At 38.3% G+C, this 16,872-nt stretch overlaps 4 protein-coding genes across 5 annotated transcripts in view; 2 read left to right on the top strand and 2 right to left on the bottom strand.

Moving 5' to 3' along the window:
- Positions 1-100: 100 nt before the first annotated feature.
- On the bottom strand, positions 101-5,558 carry LOC136250025 (androgen-dependent TFPI-regulating protein-like). Its single transcript, XM_066042185.1, has 6 exons — positions 5,237-5,558; positions 802-927; positions 650-751; positions 480-595; positions 272-426; positions 101-219 (listed from the first exon to the last, which is right to left on the bottom strand). The coding sequence occupies exons 1-6, from the start codon at positions 5,528-5,530 to the stop codon at positions 176-178; spliced, it is 837 nt and encodes a 278-aa protein (XP_065898257.1). The 5' UTR covers positions 5,531-5,558; the 3' UTR covers positions 101-175.
- A 38-nt stretch (positions 5,559-5,596) lies between these two features.
- Positions 5,597-10,293, top strand: LOC136250007 (uncharacterized). 2 transcript variants are annotated; one of them, XM_066042164.1, is made up of 8 exons: positions 5,597-5,708; positions 5,757-6,195; positions 6,624-6,672; positions 6,724-6,857; positions 6,911-7,027; positions 7,074-7,163; positions 7,219-7,370; positions 7,491-10,293. In XM_066042164.1, exons 2-8 carry the CDS (start codon positions 5,811-5,813, stop codon positions 10,137-10,139), a joined length of 3,576 nt encoding a protein of 1,191 aa, XP_065898236.1. In that variant the 5' UTR covers positions 5,597-5,708; positions 5,757-5,810; the 3' UTR covers positions 10,140-10,293. The 2 variants fall into 2 exon arrangements, with proteins under 2 accessions (XP_065898236.1, XP_065898235.1); XM_066042163.1 differs by having other exon boundaries at positions 5,623-6,195.
- LOC136250026 (meiotic recombination protein REC114-like) lies at positions 10,140-16,708 on the bottom strand. The gene is made up of 5 exons (XM_066042186.1): positions 16,533-16,708; positions 16,393-16,479; positions 16,262-16,345; positions 15,907-16,212; positions 10,140-10,419 (listed from the first exon to the last, which is right to left on the bottom strand). Exons 1-5 carry the CDS (start codon positions 16,674-16,676, stop codon positions 10,258-10,260), a joined length of 783 nt encoding a protein of 260 aa, XP_065898258.1. The 5' UTR covers positions 16,677-16,708; the 3' UTR covers positions 10,140-10,257.
- LOC136250010 (dyslexia-associated protein KIAA0319-like protein) overlaps positions 16,622-16,872 on the top strand; it is a 28,041-nt gene continuing 27,790 nt past the window's right edge. Inside the window, exon 1 of the mRNA XM_066042166.1 lies at positions 16,622-16,780. Coding sequence (XP_065898238.1) covers positions 16,735-16,780 — 46 coding nt within the window. The 5' untranslated portion in view covers positions 16,622-16,734. The remainder of the gene's footprint in view (positions 16,781-16,872) is intronic.

Below are 16,872 nucleotides of genomic sequence, written 5' to 3'. Positions count from 1 at the left end.
TTTTGTTGTGTGTGTGTTTGGGACCACTTGATATGGCCACTAATATAACAACATGGTCTTTGTTAAAGAGGTGACTGTTTCACTATCTTTAGTGCTGCAGTCAGAAGCAATAGTTGTTTTAGTCATGTCAACTTTAAACACACACACACACAAACATGCACACGAACACACAGAGTTAGTCCTGTTTCACTTCACCCTTGATGTTAGCAGTGATACGGTCTGTAAAGTATACAACAAATAAACAAGAAACCATGTAACAAATATTTTTCACCTCCCCATCTCAAGTATGCTAGTGTCTTCCCAATATAGTAGAAAATTATCGTCGTTACATAAGACGAAGCAAAGAACACTGGTACTAATGGTGGAGGGAAACTATGTAGGAATGAATATGCCCACTTGCCAGTTGCTTGTCTCAAATACACTACCCTATCATGACATGAGATGTAACAACACGTCTGGTGTGTACAAGTAACACTTACATGATTGAGTATATGATATTGATCACAAACATACTTATGATAGCCCTCAGGGCGGTTGGGTAGGGGTGAAATACTAACAACATCTCCAGAATGACACACACAACTATAAAACTATGCTGGAGGAAACACATAGTACACCTTATCATGGCATCACTGACATAATCACATACCCAGACATGGTTGAGTAAAGAAGGTAGCAAACTGTCTAGGATTAACGGGTAAATCCCTTCACGATCCACTGCATACACACCCCAGAATGCAACTGCTACAAACTGTGACTAATAGTGAACACAAACCGGTACACAATGTAAGCCATACTCACCAACGACATTGGGAATATCAATGCAGTGAAGGCAAAATCAACAATGTCTTGGAAAACTCCTTTCAGATAACTTCTGGGCATGATGTCGGTAAAAAAAGCAAGGAAATAGTATCCCAAGCACATCCACTAAACAAAGAGATGGCAGCTACATAGTTACACACATGGTATTTAACAGATACTACCACAAGTACTAGAAAATATTTTAGCCTTTTGCAAAATTCTAAGATGTATTGCCTTCCTTAGCAAAAAAAAAAGGGCAAAACTTGTGTCTTGTAGTAGCTGGGTTTCTGAGGTTTTGAATTTAAAAGCTCAGTAGAAGCTCCAGTAGTTATGCTACTGCCGTGTTGACTCTATTCAGCAGAGCAAAAAGTATATTTCAGCAATACACATGTAGTTCACATTTGATTACTGGCTAAAACTGAATCTCAGAGCTGGTGAGTGACTTGTCTCCAACCCTCATTGTTTTTTATACCTTATTGCATAACATTGTAACACTTTCAGAAACCCCTTTAAATAATCCATTAATGGTATATCATTACACCATTAATCTGTATGTGTTTAATTATACTATTTATTTTTTATTCTAATACAACACATGATAGCAGTCAAGTAACACAGGATATGCTGTTGATTTTTTAACTTTAGGAGGGAGAGATTTTCATTGGATATATATATGCCTGCATGAGATCTTGAACCCTATAAGACATGTACTATCCTCTAGAGAAAAGTATCATGTAAACCATTAGTTGGTCAACAATCTGGTGGATGGATCATACAACCTTTGAACAAAATGCCCAAATTTTTTCTACAAATAGCATTTGCATTGTAAAGAAATAGATGGGTTATCATCATTATCAGTAAAGAGATGTGTTGATCAAAGGAAATAATTAACACTTCTGTCATAAAATGACATTACCGCAAAGTCTGCAAAACAAGAAGTATGTATCATATAGGGAGCATTTATATCATCTAGCTTAGTAAAGAAAAGTGAAAAAAGAGAGTTTGGAGGGATGATTCTGATAATACGTGGTGGAAAAACAGTTTTAACATGAACCCATCAGATAAACTGTTAAACATACAAAACAAGCCCTCGGTCACATGTGACTGCATGTACCTCGGCTATAGCAAAGGTTAGACATAGAACTGATTTTTTTTCTAACAGAATTGTGCTACACTACTGAAATCAAACTGTGTTGCCATAACAACCAGAGTAGCTAGAAACTACCACTAATAACACCATGCCCTGGTTCAACACAAGTTTCATTAAACAGTTTAGGAGTTACAGCTCATCAAAAGTTGGAATTCATGAAGTTACCCCAGTCATAGATTATAGAGGGCCGTAAGGCCCGGGATAGAAAACTTGTTATACTTATGTGTCAGTGTGTACTCCTCACCTACAGTTCCATTGATACCTTTTGTAAACTCTCTTGTAAACATTGTAGAGAAAAGTTGTTTACTGTGGGTACATGTATAGTAGTATGCATGTATAAAATATGAAAGGATTTGGTTATATTGTGTGACTGCGGTGACCATAGAAACCCACTGTCCAAAAATGTTGATGCTCGGACCATGCCATGTGCACTTGGACGCCACCTTCTGTACTCTTCCCATGTAAGCTACTGAGTGGCAGTGATTTATAAAGCTATGAGCTATCCCAGAACATAAGCAGATGAGATTTTTTTATTAACTGGTATTGTAGATAGTACTTTTCTCCCAGAAGTGGCAAAATGATCTGACAGAAAAAATCATTTTATTTTCGGACTTATCAATTACTAGCATTGGTGCAGGACCAATGCTAGTAATTGGTGCAGGCCCTACATGCAAGACCATGCCCACATTAATGCCAGGAAGAGGGACCAAGCATTAAACACCAGCACTGCTCATGTAGCTACGTAGTGTGCATGGTGATGTCACATTTTAAAGAGCATGAGGTTTCCTTGTGCCATCGTGCTGAAATTATTGATGCAAAATACCTAAATTTATTGTTTGTGGTTTTGACAGGAATGTAGTTCAATTATTCAGTGCATCTTCCCTACCAGTGACTTCAACGTGCTGTAAAGAACAAACAAAAGCATTAGTACCTGCTTTACAAGCAGGACAACTAATGCGGCAATAATTAATATATTGGGAACCAAGCATAAATATTAGTGTCCTATATTTGTTGTGTAGCATGCATGCCGATAGTGCTTTAAAGTACACGATCCTTATGCCATTCTTGAAGTAAATATAGTGAAACAATGAGCATGCAGGGCTAATTAATTAAACTGCATATGAGCTAAGGCAAATTGTATATACAGTATGCCTACATTGCATACAGGTGGTGTACACATGCAGTTTCAGTTTCTAAATGATGTTTAACCTTACTGCCAACAAAGAGAAATGAACCTGGGCATAATTTAAAGCCAACACAATTTGCAATTATAGTTACTGCATGGCAAGCAAAGGTTCAGAACTTGTCCTATGCTATGCACTTTCAGTTCTGATGTTGTAGTGGCACATATACGTGAACTTGTGTGATAGCAATCTTAGAGTAGCCAGGTGATGAGTGCTTCATTATCAACACAGACTGTGTTGATTCGTTCAAAGTTTGGTGAGTAAGCAGCATGGCAGATGGACAGACGGCTTTTTAGCTTCATATATATAGATTTGTAATAATCTTGGTATTTTGTGAATTTCAATAAAGCACTAGCTTAAAAGACTTTAAATTCAGCAAAACACAGGTACAAGGTGTTTGTCATCGATTCTAAGTGAAAAAAGCCTCTTACTCATTTCAGGTCAACAATAAACTGCCTGCAACAGTGTCCAAAGCCTCATATATGACTGTTCTATTAGAGTATAGTCCATACATTGAGTGCATTTCATTTGTTAACTTTTGTGTTGTAATCTCCTGCTTTTAGCTATATCTTTTCTAGAATCTGTTCTGGAACAGGTTGTACATGTAGGTATTTTATATATTATATCTAACCACTGCATGCATAGACGAAAACTTAACAAGCAAAATGTGCTCAACGTACAGAGTACTCTAATAGAACAGTCATAGAAGCAGTAGCAAGGTTTTGCACACTGTAGCAGTTTATTGTTGACCTCCACTAAGATCAAGAATGTCAAGTGAGTAAGAAGAGTGATTTTATTTCGCTAGTTTGTACAGGCTTACTGTATTGTAGCTATATGCATGTAGCCTGTCTAGAATTGATGGCAAACACCTTTGTTTCAAATGCTGATTTTAAGCTAGTGCTTTATTGAAATTCACAAAATCAGACAAGTCCAAAAAAATTATTTTTTCCATCGATGTTTGATCATGTTACCACTTCTGGGAAACAAGGGCTATCTATAACACCAGTTAATAAAATATCCTGGGGTAGGTTAAGGTTAGCTTTATAAATCGCTACCACACAATAGTTGCATGGGAAGGGTACAGAAGGTGTCGTCTGAGTGCACATGGCATTGTCAGAGCATTGACAGTGGCTTTCCAAGGTCACTGCAGCCACACAATATTACCAAATCCTTTCATATTTTGTATATGGATGTTATAGTCATAGGTCTTCCTCGGAGGAGGTTGGACGCGTTCACGTGAGCTGTACATTTTCATTGGAAAATCTTGACAATTTTATTAAAATTATAGTGCATTTCTAAATCTAACAGCGTGGCGAACCCCAGCGAACCCCGTTGGTTTGGCTGGTAACAAAGCCAGAGTTTAAAGCGCCAATAAAATAAATTACGCAAAATCAGTTTTATTGAGGAAGGTAATACAGCGGTCACAGTAAAGGGTCGTTGTTTCATTATAGAAAACATACGTGACAAGTCTGGTGAAGTTGTATGCATCAAATCACAATTTATTAATTTCACCCTGAATCTCAAGTGCTTTGAGAAAACAAGTACATAGTCTTGAAACCTACAAGCCTACATGAAGGACGATCTGAATATCTAATGAACCTCAGTGAACTCCATAGTTTTTCAGTTTAGTATTGCGACTATTGAGGATCACGTGAAATACCAAAGAAAAGAATACAATTAAGAGCAATATATTTAAGTAACGCTTATAGTGCGTCCAACCTCCTATGGGTCTTCCTAATTGATCGAGTCTTGTTGTTCTTCTAGGAAATATTTTGTCCAAAAGTACATGGTGACTGAGAATACCTGAGCTGCTCTACAAGTCAAGCAAAGCATATCCTTTGAGTTGTATATATGTATGCACTTTCACTTTGCAGAAATCATAGATCCTTTACACCCCTGATCTATGTAGAAATAAACTTTGACTCATGTGACGTCACGTCACACTAAATATGGGCGGGGTGTAGGTGTGATCCTAAGGCTTTGTTTTAGTGTAATGACAGTCCTGACTACATGCTGTGCAATTTTTCCTCCATACAACTTTTTGTTTTACGCTGTGGCGAGCAGTACAATCGCCTCGTAAATACACAGTTACTCCTCTTACCATGTTAATGTATGTGAGAAACCTCCATCGCCCGAGGAACTGGTCGTGCGTAGGAAAGGCGACACGCCTGGCATCTTCGCTCAAAGATTTGACAACAGATGCATCATACACGTGCACGAACACCCAGTAAAACAACATCAACAAATGGACCACAAAACCAAGTAGTACTTCAACTTGTGTTCTACGACCATACTTCGATTTTCTTTCCTTAAAGGTGATGGTATGTTCATCAGTATATTCATCCTCGTCCTCATCCTCCTCCTGCGACCTGTGCTCATCCCTCCCCTTGTCCATTGTTTAAAGCCGACGCTCACGTGATTTGCGCACGCGCACACAAACCATATATGCACAAACCGTCCATATACATGATATAGCTATAGTGTAGATAGTTACGGGTCATAAACAACAGGTTAACACAGGTAATGCGTTAATAGCTGAAAATATTCGTGTGGCACTCAGTATAGTCACATTGGTAAGTTGAGAAGTGATTGAAGCCCCAAGTCTACTAAATCACATACAGCAAGACGATTGGGTAACTTGAGAAGACGCGCTCATACAAATACGACCAGACGACATGCCAGTGCTAGATTGGACGCTGTCAAGGCGAAGGAAGGGTGCTGGTGGCTCAACAAAGTTCTATAAGGTGGACGTAATCAACATGACGGAGGATGACAGCTTTGCTGAGATGCCAACCACACGATCAGGTTATGGTACTTTGAGGAAAATAAAATCACTGAACGACCTGTTAGAGGAAGAAGCGAATAGCGATAATGAATCAGCCAAGAGTGATTCAGAGCCGAGCAAACAGCAACAAGAACCAGACTCCCTCGGTGGGGTGAAGCAAGAGCAGGAAACCTCTTCAAAGAACTGGACAAACTATCTCACACAGAGGAGTAAAAAACCAGTCGAACGGATGATTGTTTCAGGATTCTCCACTTTATCTAGACGAGCTGGCGGAGGTATGCATGCCTTTGATTAGTGTGTTGATACTGGCAAAACAAGCAGCATCAATTGTATGGTTAGAGGCCCCAATTAATGTACCAAAAACATGTATGTACACACGCAGACACACACGCACACGCACGCACACACACACACACCACGCATACATATTGGCTAATAGTTAGATGTGCATTATTTGTGTATAGCTATATCGTGTATAGCTACCACGCGTGTATATATACATGGCATATATGCATGCACATGCAATACTATATATAGCTATGGACTTTTCTCATGTTGTACTGTTTACACCTTCCCTGCACTTGTCTGGAAGTAGTCCATCATTCTAATGCTCACATGCACACACAGAGCACTTCACTGCATATAGTGTTTCCTGTTATGTGTAACACTAGCAGAATGATATTTCATTTGTGAACATATGTAGGCATGGAGGTACCTGATATTAATATGCAAGCCATCAGAGTGTTTCTAAGGTATTCACTCATGTTGGCCTCATGTACACTCATATGAGTTGAATTGTACAGAAATGGAACACACAAAACTATCAGGACAAACCCCGACACTACTTGTAAAGAGATACTACAACATGTACTAAAGAAAATCAGTTTAGATATGAGAATTTTTCAGTATGGCCTATACATCCAGTATGCTATTTCAGGTGAGCCCAGGGCAAACAAAATCCATTCAGTGTAGCAGTTGTATGCATAACAGATGGAAGAATTGCAGGGGAAGATGAAAGAATTGGAGAGATTAATCCAAACACATGGGACACTGTGACAAGGATTTACTTGTGCCGTAAAGAAGAATTTTCATATTCAAGATCACGATGTATGTTATCAATACAAGTGTACTCCACACATTAACTACTTTACAGGTGCATCGTTTGCAAGAGATTTCTTGGAGATGGAGCGGCAGCAACAAAGAGATGATTCTGATTTTGCTCACGATGTCACAGACTTCAGAAGTAAGTGATTAAACACAACATATCTGATCGTGAACATGATCTGTGTGCTATACAGAAATACAAAAGCACATTAAAGTGGCAACATGTCGTGGCAAGCTATCCACTGTAGCCGTGCACAATGGCAAAACCATAAATGAGGTCACAAACAAATATATTGCTGAGTGTTTTGCAGAAGCCTGGGCCAAGGCAAATGCACAACTGGATGAGGTAATAATTTAGGAATTCCTACAATACTGAAACTATCAGTACCTTAATATAGGTACTTAATTAACTATTTAGGGTTTTACACATATGTTAGCACATATAAAACATCATCTGTTGTTACAGGGTAAAAAGCGTGTTGTTGACCCTTACATTGAGTCAGGAATACACTTCAAGGTGGTAAAACCACAATCACGCCCAAGGAAGTCATCATACTCAGTTACCACTTTGAACAGATCATACACGATTGACAGAGGCAAACAGCAAAGACCTGCTTTAGCAAAAATGTTGAGCACTGGCAACATAGATACACCATCAAGTCATCATCCATTGATGAGGACTGTTAGTGTCGCGCCTTCTCCATTGCTTCAAGGTGTTAATGTAAACTCAAACAATTCTAACAACAACAACAACAACATGCCCCTACAATTACAAGTTGAGTCAATGGCCGACTTATCCAGCTCAACACACAAAAGCAAAGTTCATCCATTTGCTAGGCCACTCCAACACTACACTTCTCTCCCAATCATTAATGTACCAAGTGTCATTGAAGAAGATACTCCCTCCCATACTGGTTCATTGAGTCAGTCAAACAAGAGCGGATTGCTCAAACAACTATCACCATATAGTTCCTGTTCTAGTTTAGATATCCACAGTGCTACCAGGGAAGGCGTGCGGTCTTTAAGTCTTGATAGAGTATCATCCAAAAACCTCAAGCCAATGAAATCCCACAGTCCCTTATTATCAAGTATATCAATGCCTTGTCTTATGGAAGCCCTTGCAAACAATGACTGTGCTTCAAACAGTACCAGTACACAACCCATATCAAGTACCAGGAAAGATTTAGATAACAAAGTAGAGAAGAAAAAAGATGTGCCAAATTCCAAGCCAGCTATAACATCTCCCCCTCCACCACCTCTACCACCACCACGACGTATGGATACTCTTGGGCCTACCACTTACAGCTCTAGTACACTGCCAGTTAAGAAGAAGAAGGCAATACAAAAGTCACCAACTTATTTGGATCTATTTCCTTCAAATGGGCAACAACCAGAAGCAACTTTTGGAGTACTGCCAAAATATAATAGCCCTCCAAAATCCATAAAGAGAAGAAGGAGTATCAGCGTGTCTGACTTTCGAAGTTCTTTGGAAAAGACAAGCTTAAAGATAACATCACTTTGTAGTCCTGATTCACTCAAGAAAGCAGCTATCATGAAATTTGCAACCTCTAAATCTCCGAAAAAGAACTCACAACCAAATTTAGTCAGAGAACCTTCTGATTATAATGTGTCAGTAAAGGAAATGATGGCAATAAGAGCTGCGATGACTACTTCATCACAACCATCCATTGAACCAAATGTTGTTGTGGTAAAGCCAAGTCCACCAAGAGTACCCCAGAGGAGTTCATCCCTTGCATCATCCGACATTTCAGATGAAGATATTATACTGCAGTACAAAAGAATGAGTAGTGACTCTCTCTTTAGCTTTAAAGATATTGAGGCAGCACTAGATGCCAACTCCCACCACACTGCTAAACCAAACAGTGCTCCCATTTATGATGTAGCTGTTTCTAATGACGACACACTATATGCTGTTGCTGATCATAAGGTAGAACAAGAGGCTGGGCACCTGCCACCAGTGAGTTCAGTGCATGTTTATAATGTGGCATACCCTAAATCTAACCACCAACACCAAGATCACTTTACATATGACCATCTGGATTTTAGTAAGCCTCCAGTGACTTCTAGTGGTGAACACTCTAATACAACAGCCACATTTAACAATAGTCAGGTGCCTCAAGAATATGAGGAATCATATGTTGTAGAGCAGCTCACAACACCAGTGACATCACCTCCTACTTCTGGTACCAAGACATTAGCTAACAACTACTACTACAATGTAGCTACTCAAGATGTAATGTCTGAAAGCAACAGCTTGTGGCAATGTGGGAAGAAGCCATCACATTCTGGTAAACAAGAATCTCAAATTAAAGGATTCTCACAAGCTGCCAGAACAGGCCGACGTAACTACAGTTCCCCTCACATTTATGAAGATGTAGATTCTGATTATGATGAAATTGATGAAAGTGATGAGGAAGATTATGTTGTTATGGAAAGCAAGCCACCGGGTGCACCAGCACCTCCTCCACCAGCACCATTTGCTGGAATGTCTATTACAGCTAACAACCAAATGCAAACCACTAGTACTAGTGGTCATACAGCTAAGAGCTTCAGTCCTGTGGCACCTGTTCCACCACCTCCACCACTACCGGCATCCTTTACTGAGAAAGCTGCTAACAAGACAGGAGCTCATTCACTTGTTGGTCAAAATGTGGGTATGAGTTCCTCTAGTGTGTCTCTAAAGAAGTCATCAGTGACACAATCAGGCAAAGAGATAAATTGTAAGAAAACTGAAGGTATTGATTTTCAGGAAGAGCTTAAAAATAAATTACAAACGATGAAGGCAACTGGCCAAACATCAATGTCAAATTCCCACACCCTACAAACCAACCAACAGTGTGCACAGGATACAACCACAGTTAAAGGGTCAGCTGCTCCTCACCATGTCAAAGCCATGGACCCAAAACTCTCTGAGCTTGAGAAAAAATTTCAGGTTTTGAAAAGTAGCCATGGCACCAGAGCAGAAATGATTGAGAAGACTGAGTCAAAATTGGTAACCACCACCTCAACAACAAAGAGAATAAAGCTTCATGGATACACAAATGTGTCAAAAAAGTTTATGGTTATTAAAGAAGAAAAGGACACAGAAATCTAAGAATTAGAACACCTTACCATATTTCTTATTAGAACTGTTATCATCATTATATACATAGTAATATTATATATACATCATGTATTATAGTCATTGTTGGAGTCAATTGTACAATTCATGTTCAGCTAGTAATCTTGTTGAGTTCTGCTTCCACCTTCTCCACAAAATTTGGAAAATTGGGATCACACAAACAGAGCCGAATGAATGGTCCAAGTTGGCTGGTAGGTAAGTTAGTTTCAGCATAAGCTCTGCCCAGACTAAAGCTGGATTGTTGTAGTAGTGACTACAGAAAACACAATGTGTACATGAGAAACAGCCATAAAAACTGCATGAAACCACACAGCAAATGAGATCTGTTGGCTTTGAACCCATTATGAACTGAAGTTCTGCATTTTCAGTTTCCCATGTAAGAAGACAGCTATACAAACAACCTATATACCATAGTTTATTCACAATCAAATAGCTCATCTGGAAAGTGTTGGTAAATTACTTAAAACTCACATAGCCTCAGAAGCAAAGCTAACTACACAGTAAACACAACTGTTGATTAAATTCTGATGTGAAATTTGATTACTTTATTTAATAAGCCCAGGGGTTAGCAAGGGAGGTACACATGTGGGTACATAGTGTTGTTCCAGTATTAGATATTTATACTAAAACAGCTGAGCTGTAAAAAAGGGTGCAGCCTACCAAAAAGGCCAGGGTAAAAAAAAGTTACGAATCAATGGTGATGACTGTACCTTTTTCACAGCTTGGCTGTTTTAGTATAGATACTACTTTTTGTAATTGCAAGCCCCAAAACCAGTCTATGGTTGGCTTTGGAGCTTCCTTTTAACTTTTTTTTCCCCTTTACTACGGGAATCATCGAAGACAGCTATTTGCGCATGAATCTATGTATTTTTTTGTAAATTTGAAACTGAATAAAATGATTATCATGTATTGTATATAGCTATTAGGATGACTCGTTACACAACCTGAACCTTGTACAGGGTGATATGTACTATCTACAGCAATATCTACAGATGATTTTACAAGGCTGAATGCTCTACAGGGTGACTTGTTTGAAGCTGAATTGACTCTCTACATGGCAACTTGATTGAAAAAGAATCAGAAGTAAAAGTTTCCACAGCAGAAATGGTTAACTACCATTCAAGCACTATTAGAGCTACTGATATGTAAAAATGGCATTTTCTTGGTTCCATAAACGAGTCCATCACATCCCCGTACTGGCTGTACTTGGCTGCATGACACCAGGCCTGCATGACACATACTATGTGTCTTGATATAGCCAGTACTCTAATAGTGTACATTTTTCTGATCACTTCTAATACAACGGGCATAGAATTTCCACTGATAGATCTACGAGATTATAGATAAAACCTAATCATTGCATACTAAACTAGAAGTGTCATTTATAAGGTAGAAATGAAGTGAGGTGAACAACTGACTGCAGTGGCAGAGTGGTAAAGGGTTTGGGTATATAGGTGTGGAGGGACCCTGGAGAAAAATTTTTCCAACATTTTTGTGGATATTTTATATTTATCAGTGAGTGTTGTTCTATTACAGTAACTTGTTTCACATGTTGATCTGTATGAAAATAAGACTGTAAATGTGCTGCATTATGCTTTACTGCCCTCCAAATTTGAAGTAAATCAACTAAAGCACGTGTGAGTTACTGCAACTTTTCTAAATTGTGCAAAAGGAAGAATACGTAAGAAGATTAGGAAGAAGAAAATAAGATGAACTTTGAAGGCGCATATCTCAGTGATGACTGGACAGATTTGACTCAAATTTAGAAAAGGAGGTACCCTACCCCGAGGGAGTTTCCACAGCAAACCTGGTTAATTTCCGTTCAGGCACTATTGAGCTATGGATGTATGAAAATGGCATTTTCTTGCATGGTTCCTGTAAAATACACACTTGTCTGTTGTATGTTCGCACTAGCTGTACTTGGCCACACAACATATATCGTATGTTCTGATTTTATTTAGAATAGTTTAATATTGGTATTAGACTCAAAAATGTGTGCTAGTATAGTGTAGGTGAATTAGTATAAAATTTAATCACTAATTAGCCCTTTAGTAATGGTAATAATAGTAGTAGGGAAACAAAAATTGTAAATTTGAACAAGAAGAATAGGGATCATTAGTTGTGAACTTGTGATGACGAAAAAACTGCATAAACAAGAAGAAACAGGGGATTGCTGAGAAAATCACATCCCTATTTTGCCTTGATAGAAGAGTCAAATAGGGAATTGTGGTTTACACCACCACCTCAGTGTTCCCTTCTCCATCTCTTGTTTATGCAATTTTTTCACCAATCCCTAATCTTCTCGTTCAAATTTATAATTTTTTGTTCCTTAGTGTCTGAATTTTTTTTCATGCCTATGTATATAGTACATACCTGCAGGTAGACCAATTCTTACAATAGGACCCTGTCAAACTTTCAATCAGTTATTTTCTACAGAAAGCATTGGACCCACATAAACTATTTTCGAGCATAGCATAATTTATACAGTTCACGTTGGCTGTCCTACCCCCTGGACGGAACTCACTACACTATAAACAATACCATTTCCTTTTAATAGATAGATAATTCACTTCACCATTGTTTACAGGTAAAAGAAGAGTTGCAAAAAACAAGTGAAATAGCTTACCACAAAGCAATAGATAGATAATCAATCCACTTCACCATTGTTTACTGTTAATAAAAGAGTTGCAAAAAATATGAGTGAAATAACTCGATCATCACAAAGCAACATGCTCAATTCCGATTAAAGCGCTTAGTATACAAAGCACTCTGCTTTTATGACAATGTAGCTATTATAAAACTAGATTTTCTGGCAGGGAATTCCACTCGCTCACAACCCCTTGGTAAAAGTTTGCTCTTCTAGGTATATACTGCATCAAGTTTCAAGTGATGTCCGTCTTGTGTGAATTAACAGGCATAGGATAACACTCAACATTGTACAAAGCTATTCAAAAGCTTTTAGGTCTACAGCAGCATATATATGAGGACTTCAGATACAGTTACTTTTGAGTAGGAATGTCAGTTTAAGAACTATGGGATTTTCATTTGAATTTTACTAAGTATAACTAATTGAACTGAACATTTTAGCTGCATTTTCAAACCTGATAGAACAGCACTTATAATTGTAATTGTTTGGGCTTAATCAGCTTTGCTGTCTGCCCTTTTTCCCCAAATAAATAAATAACAAATACAATTTCTTAGTATTTAACTATATAGTATTGAGTATTTACTTAGTATATATATATCACAGCCTTAATGCTTTCATGTCAGTAATGCTTTCATGTAGTAAGCAATACTAATGGCAAAACAGTGATATATACTTTGCAGTGCTCCAGATAAAAATTCTTAAACACCAGGGCAAAATGTCCTGACAAATCCAAACTTTTCCAGACAAATTTATACTTTGCATGGACACAAGTGACCTATAACACTGCCTGTAGTAAGCATTAAGGCACTCTGGCTGTAGGCATTCCAGGTGATGTGGGATAGACATTCTTTTATGTGCTGAGACACTATTACAAGTGATTTTGTGAGGTTTCTGTACAGCAAAGGGGTTGGCATTGGTACATTAGTGGTCACTCTTTTGGATGGCTTGAATGTTTAATCTCCTAGCAACCAAGAGACAGCTATTAGTAGTAAAGTAAACAGTAAACCAAATATGCACACCCTGGGCTTTTTGGGCTCCTTTGATAGGACATTGTGTCCTGCCAAATACAATTATGGTCAGACATTGGCTAATTTGTTTGGAAATTGTCCATTGTCCGACTATTGTCCGACTGTTGTCCGACTGTTGTCCGACTGTTATCCGACTGTTATCAGGAACACTGACTTTGTACTAGTAAAAGTATTTTAAAACAACACTAGTAGGCATAAGATGCATGCAAAGGGTTTAGCGGACACAGCTCATGTATTATTGAAAGCCAGTCTTTAGTAAAGATGATATGTACATGTAACTATGCCAACGTAAGGTAGTCAGTGTGAAAACTTTTATACGCAGCTTTACACCAGGGGTCAGTTGGGGAATCCTTCCAAGGAAATTAAAATTTTTCATCTTTTTATTAGTGTTCTAGACCTATTGCTAATGTTTACGTTCTCAAGTACAAGCTGTAGGTTGATTCAGGGACTGTTCTATTGGGGTGCTTGACTACTGTATTGATCGTTAGAGCCCTCATAAAAAAATGAGCATTGTGCTTTTGAGCAGTAGCCTATTATCACCAGAAATACTTGCCACCATCTTTTGTCAATAATGCCATAACATTAATGCCTTAGCCTTCCCATGCTTTAGTTGGTTGCTATATTAGAGTATTTCATTGAAAGGGTAGGTAACCATCACCCCATGACATTTCTAATAATGTTTCTAGAGTGTCTTGATCTTTTGTACCCAAAATGTGCATGGCTAATTTTCTCACTTCTAAAGTAAAAGTGCCAGTATAATGTCTATTATTCCCATATTTATTCCAGGATAATCACTGAATCCTTAATGTTCACCAAAAATGGTCCTCCTTTTAGAAAATTTCCTTAAGTTACACACAGTACTTAAAAAACATACAGAAGTCAACACTTCAGGCTTGAGTGACACAACATATTACAAGTTATCAAGAAGTACATGATATCAGGAGTACATGATAGCAGGAGTGCATTGGACAATTTGTCCATAAGATTTGATGCGCTCCTGAGGAGTGATATTATGAACAGTGAAAAGACAATTATCCGAATGTCGATTAACTGAATTCCAAGACTGTTTAATTAGAGTATTTGTCAACAAGTTTATGCTCTATTAGAATAATTGATAAAAACCCTGCATTTAAACGAATGACTGTTTGAATTCACGTACTTTCAGTTGCACAAAAACATCCTTTCCTCCATGTTTGATAATCAACTATTCACTTAACTCTAATAAATTAAATAATACAGACTATTCTAATAGAACAGTCAATTGTATGCAAGGATATTAATTGTGAGTCTTGTGACGTGTTGTTAGTGAGAAACTGTAGCAAATCAAAAAAAAAACCTTTCATTGTATAGTAAAAGCTATAACCTATAACTCCATTGTGATGCTTGCATAGAGACTAGGTGCACTGAAAGCCAAGACCTTCATATCTCTGTGTCTGTGAAATCATAATATTGATATGCAAACATGCCAACAGCTGCATTGCATTGTGATACACCATCACAACACTCCAATTGACATCTACTGCAAACAACCAGTTATTTATGTACACAGGATCATATGAGACACTGTTAGGGGGGACATCAAGAAGTTTTAGTATTTATTCCACTAAGAGGAAAAGAATGAAACTCCAGTAAACGGCTCATTTGCATAGTTGGTATAGTTGAAGGACATATAATACATTCTAAGACTCAAGTTGGATATCTTCTGAGAATTTTTTTTTAAAAATTAGACTAAAGTCTTTGAGCAGGCTGTAGGACCAGGTGTCCTACAGACCTTCAGCACTTGTGCTGTAAAGCATTAATAATAATAAATAAATAGACCTTCTAGGTTTGAATTTTAGACGGATATTTAACAAAGTGTGTGCTTTGCAAAGCACGTATTAACCTAGAAAATTAGCTAGCCTATCTGAGATAAAACCTATTTGATGATAATCAAAATAAGGCAGTGTTGTTATCCATTTACAACTGTTGTCTTCTATTTTCCCATACTTCAATACAATGTGAATGCTTGTTTTTGGTGTCAATATAATTCTGTAAGCGAGTTTCACCTAGAGCAATAAACTCGTACCTTTGCAAGAGAGTTGGTATCAACAAGTAGAGAAGATTGCTCATGAGATGTGGTCTCCCTAGTATCTATCAGCTGACTACCACCAGTTTCCATTGGAGGTGATGGACATGTAGCTGTTAGTTGTGACTGGCTACTCTCAGCCAACATTGACTGGGAACACTCTGTGAAGGAGCTGTCTAGTGTAGTGTTGGATATTTCTTTAAATGTGATAAACGTGGAAAGCATCGTGCGACACTGATGACACATCTCCAGGGAGCTGACACCACTGTCAGGTGCTAACTTGATCCTAAACCGTCGAGACTCCACCTAGAATGGTTCCAAGTGACAGCATCATACATTATTACACTACACACACGTTTATCTTATGTATGAAGAGAATACTGTCACCTTTAGTGATACCTTTCATCCACTTCTTGGCATTCCACAGTGAGAAGCTCTCCTACATCAAAAGATGCCAGTAACTGCACACATTCAAAACATACACACATATATCACTGCTCCATTGTATATCATCAAATGGCTGCTCTCTAGTAGTGACAATTTAATCTGTCCACTTGGGCTGCTGGAATACAGCTAGAATTGGTATCCGTAAATCTCCGTAATATTACTAGTACACACAGCCTCACCTTCCAAGAGCCGGTTTTGCTGTTCTGTGGCACTAAAGATGCAGAGGATGGTTCGTTCACAAATCTAGCGTACTTCTCCACGTTCCAACTATTCAGCACCGTCAGAGACTTGGTGGCGCTAGCTGCCCCTGTTCCCGTATCCATTGACACTGGCTGTTTTACGGACTGAACGAAATACGGAGCTGGAATTGAAAGAGGGGAGATGACGTTACGAATATTGCTCTCGCTGTTGTTCTTGTTGTGTATAGGTGAGTGAAGTGTAAAGTGTAGGTAAGTTAGCACGATAATTTAGTGGCTAGCGAGTGGCCCGGCAAGTGGTGTACATTTGTGGGCGAGTGAA

Source organism: Dysidea avara, chromosome 3 (assembly GCF_963678975.1).
Source record: "Dysidea avara chromosome 3, odDysAvar1.4, whole genome shotgun sequence".
Lineage (NCBI taxonomy): Eukaryota > Metazoa > Porifera > Demospongiae > Dictyoceratida > Dysideidae > Dysidea > Dysidea avara.
Note: the sequence above shows the minus strand (reverse complement) of the source record. Positions and strands in the feature narration are given on the sequence as shown.

What these genes read in the sequence shown, in the direction of transcription:
- LOC136250025 (XM_066042185.1), bottom strand. Translation starts at nt 5,530, where the DNA reads ATGGACAAGGGGAGGGATGAGCACAGGTCGCAGGAGGAGGATGAGGAC. An exon ending in TGATATTCCCAATGTCGTTG is followed by an intron (nt 752 to 801) that starts GTGAGTATGGCT and finishes TATTAGTCACAG; the next exon opens with TTTGTAGCAGTTGCATTCTG. An exon ending in CTTTACTCAACCATGTCTGG is followed by an intron (nt 596 to 649) that starts GTATGTGATTAT and finishes TGTTTCCTCCAG; the next exon opens with CATAGTTTTATAGTTGTGTG.
- LOC136250007 (XM_066042164.1), top strand. Translation starts at nt 5,811, where the DNA reads ATGCCAGTGCTAGATTGGACGCTGTCAAGGCGAAGGAAGGGTGCTGGT. An exon ending in CATCCAGTATGCTATTTCAG is followed by an intron (nt 6,858 to 6,910) that starts GTGAGCCCAGGG and finishes TATGCATAACAG; the next exon opens with ATGGAAGAATTGCAGGGGAA. An exon ending in CGATGTCACAGACTTCAGAA is followed by an intron (nt 7,164 to 7,218) that starts GTAAGTGATTAA and finishes TGTGCTATACAG; the next exon opens with AAATACAAAAGCACATTAAA.
- LOC136250026 (XM_066042186.1), bottom strand. Translation starts at nt 16,676, where the DNA reads ATGGATACGGGAACAGGGGCAGCTAGCGCCACCAAGTCTCTGACGGTG. An exon ending in ACAATGGAGCAGTGATATAT is followed by an intron (nt 16,346 to 16,392) that starts GTGTGTATGTTT and finishes CTTTTGATGTAG; the next exon opens with GAGAGCTTCTCACTGTGGAA. An exon ending in ATACCAACTCTCTTGCAAAG is followed by an intron (nt 10,420 to 15,906) that starts GTACGAGTTTAT and finishes TGTTTTCTGTAG; the next exon opens with TCACTACTACAACAATCCAG.